Source organism: Pollicipes pollicipes, unplaced genomic scaffold (assembly GCF_011947565.3).
Source record: "Pollicipes pollicipes isolate AB1234 unplaced genomic scaffold, Ppol_2.1 Scaffold_2555;HRSCAF=2994_pilon_pilon_pilon, whole genome shotgun sequence".
NCBI classification, from domain to species: Eukaryota; Metazoa; Arthropoda; class Thecostraca; order Pollicipedomorpha; family Pollicipedidae; genus Pollicipes; species Pollicipes pollicipes.
In genome coordinates this window covers 2,716,266-2,718,856 of record NW_023596136.1, presented here as the reverse complement: position 1 = coordinate 2,718,856, position 2,591 = coordinate 2,716,266, and the positions used below count along the sequence as shown (strand labels likewise).

At 55.7% G+C, this 2,591-nt stretch overlaps 1 protein-coding gene across 1 annotated transcript; it reads right to left on the bottom strand.

Moving 5' to 3' along the window:
- Positions 1 to 750: 750 nt before the first annotated feature.
- On the bottom strand, positions 751 to 2,200 carry LOC119107471 (snaclec 6-like). The gene is made up of 2 exons (XM_037230919.1): positions 2,173 to 2,200; positions 751 to 1,109 (listed from the first exon to the last, which is right to left on the bottom strand). The coding sequence occupies exons 1-2, from the start codon at positions 2,198 to 2,200 to the stop codon at positions 751 to 753; spliced, it is 387 nt and encodes a 128-aa protein (XP_037086814.1).
- Positions 2,201 to 2,591: the final 391 nt, after the last annotated feature.

Below are 2,591 nucleotides of genomic sequence, written 5' to 3'. Positions count from 1 at the left end.
CTAGATGCCCCATTGTAATCAGGATGTCAAACACTACCACTGATACGAGTCCCAAAAAATTTGCAGGGGTCCGGGATCAATGGCCTTGAACTCCGTAGGCCTCTGAAGGTTATGGTTCTGATTGTTGCGGGACAACGGGGGGCACGACCGTAATCAGCGTGTTGAACAGTAATATTTAAATGAATGTCAGGAAAGTCGTAGCTGGTCAACGCTGGAATGTAGATTTGATTGTGCATGAGAATAAAAAACTTTCTTGGCAGACGTTTGATATCCTTTGTTTATGCCTACACCCAGTTGTGCATGACGTTCGCCATTCTGTAACAGCTCTCGGCACCCTTTTCCAGAGCGTCCAAGGTCGATTGTTGTATTCATTGATATTCGCTGCACTCGGATTGGATCTCCGTGGCGCTGCCCATTTCTAGATAATGCCTCAAATGTTCTGCAGGTTGGCTCAACGTGAGACAGCTTTGATCTGCGTTTGCCAGTCGCCGCCGGTTCCGAGGTGTGACAGAGCAGGGTGGAACGCTGGCGGATGGTCCAGTCCGGGGGAACAGTGCGGTTTATCCGAACGTCGGACTTGAGCGAGCAAAAAACTTGAGCATGGAGCGCCGCAGCGCAACTGTTTCAGCACAGCCCGTCACGCCGTGCTCCATTGTATCATCAGCATGGAGCACTGCAGCACGGATTATTACGGCGCGGACTGTCACAGTGGGAGACAGTACTCCACGAGATGGCAAACCGCGCCAGTCATCACTGCGGCTTGTACTGGCACACCACGAAGAAGTGGGCCGTGTCGCAATTGATGTCGCGCCACTGCGACCAGAGGAAGCTCATGTACACGCAGTCGCCTGTGTCGTTCGGTTCGTCACCAAACCAGGCGACGTATTCCACCGGAGAGCCATCCTGCCACGCGAAGGACGAGGCGTTGACGCGCTGCAGGCCCAGCCAGATGTCGCCGTACTCCTTGTTTACGGCCGTGTCCATCACAAACTCGTTCTGCGCGTGGCTGTGGATGGAGGGCAGCGTAGACCCGCTCTGCACCACCTCGCATGCAGCGGCCGCCTCGGCACGCGTTACGAACAGGTGCGGCAGCAGGACATAGCACGAGTCTTCGAACCGCCGCCAGTTGTTGGTGGGGCAGTCACCGGCGGCGGCAGCGGCGGCGGCGACGGCGGCGGTCAGCAGCGGCAGCAGCAGCGCCGGGCGGCGGAGGACGGAAAACATGGCGTTGTCGCGGCGTCAGGTCCGACCGGTGCAGCGGCCAGGTTAGCTCTAACACCGAGCGTGAGGCCCAACTGGTGAGCACCGGGCACCGGGCCTGGTACGCTATATCGCCCCTCCCTCCCGACAGGGCGTACAGCTGCGCTAGCTCCCATGGGAATCAGCTGCTGCCGACTCGCCGCCGACCTGCCTTTGTCCAACGCGCTACGGTTGATTTGAAGACGTACGGATGGGCAAACATTGCAAATGGTGGCCTGCCGTTGTCACATCATCTTACGATCAAGTCACCAATCGCTCCGCCAAATGTGTTCTGTTTTGTGAACTATCGTTGCATTCAGGGCTAAGTTCCCTAATCATTTGTGGTGGCGGTGGAGGGGGGGGGGGGGGGAGGCTGAGAAGAACGTGACACAAATCGGCAAAAAACCTGTTCTAATTGTGTTGGGTATTTATTTTCCCTGCTCACCCTCCCCCCTCTCCCCAACTTACACTACGAAACTGGACCCTTGGTTGTGTTTATCACTTATAGTTACTCGAGGATGTTTTCTTGGCAACACAGCCATCATCATTTGCGTATTATCATTCTACGAGCTGGCCGGCCGCTTCTAGCTAGTTCCGCGCTGAAGGGTGTGCGTGCTGATACGAGGTTTACACAGCCAGCCTGCACTGAAGGACGTTGCGCTGCTGATACAAGTTTTACATAGCCAGCCTGCGCGTGAGGGACGTTGCGTGCTCATACAAGTTTTACATAGCCAGCCTGCGCTGAAGGACGTGCGTGCTGATACGAGGTTTACATAGCCAGCCTGCACTAAAGGACGTGTGTGTTGATGCCAAACTTACATAGCCAGCCCGTAGTGCTCCAAACAAAACATCATTTTCGTAAGGCTGCACCCTCCGCGCACAAGTAGAATTGTTTCAAATTGGGCGACGATCTGTAAAAATCATCGCTCCAACCGGTTCGCTCCAGCTGGCCCGTCACCATTGCGTGATATGCTCTCGCGTCGACGGCATAAAGTCGAAATTGAAAGATAGCGTGTATTTTGCACTGGCAGCTGACGGCGTAATACCATCACCATACAATCCACACCTTTGCGACCTTTGGGTTTGATTATGAGTATTTTCGCAGGCCACCGCATTATGGCCAACATTTTACGTTAAGGCCGGCTGCAGGCTAGCTTAACGCTGTCGAAGGGGTCCACCGTTGTGGCCGTAAAGGCCAGATCAACATAACCTCTCTGTACTGAGCCTCAGAGCGCGCTGCCGGCTGCGGCCGGGCTACCGACCGCAACTGGTTACAAACCGCCGGTGGCGCGTCGGGCGGCGCAGCATCACCATCCCGCGCAGGGGGCACGTATGCGGAACACCACAGCACG

What these genes read in the sequence shown, in the direction of transcription:
- LOC119107471 (XM_037230919.1), bottom strand. Translation starts at nt 2,200, where the DNA reads ATGGTGACGGGCCAGCTGGAGCGAACCG. An exon ending in GGGCCAGCTGGAGCGAACCG is followed by an intron (nt 1,110 to 2,172) that starts GTTGGAGCGATG and finishes GGCGGTTCGAAG; the next exon opens with ACTCGTGCTATGTCCTGCTG.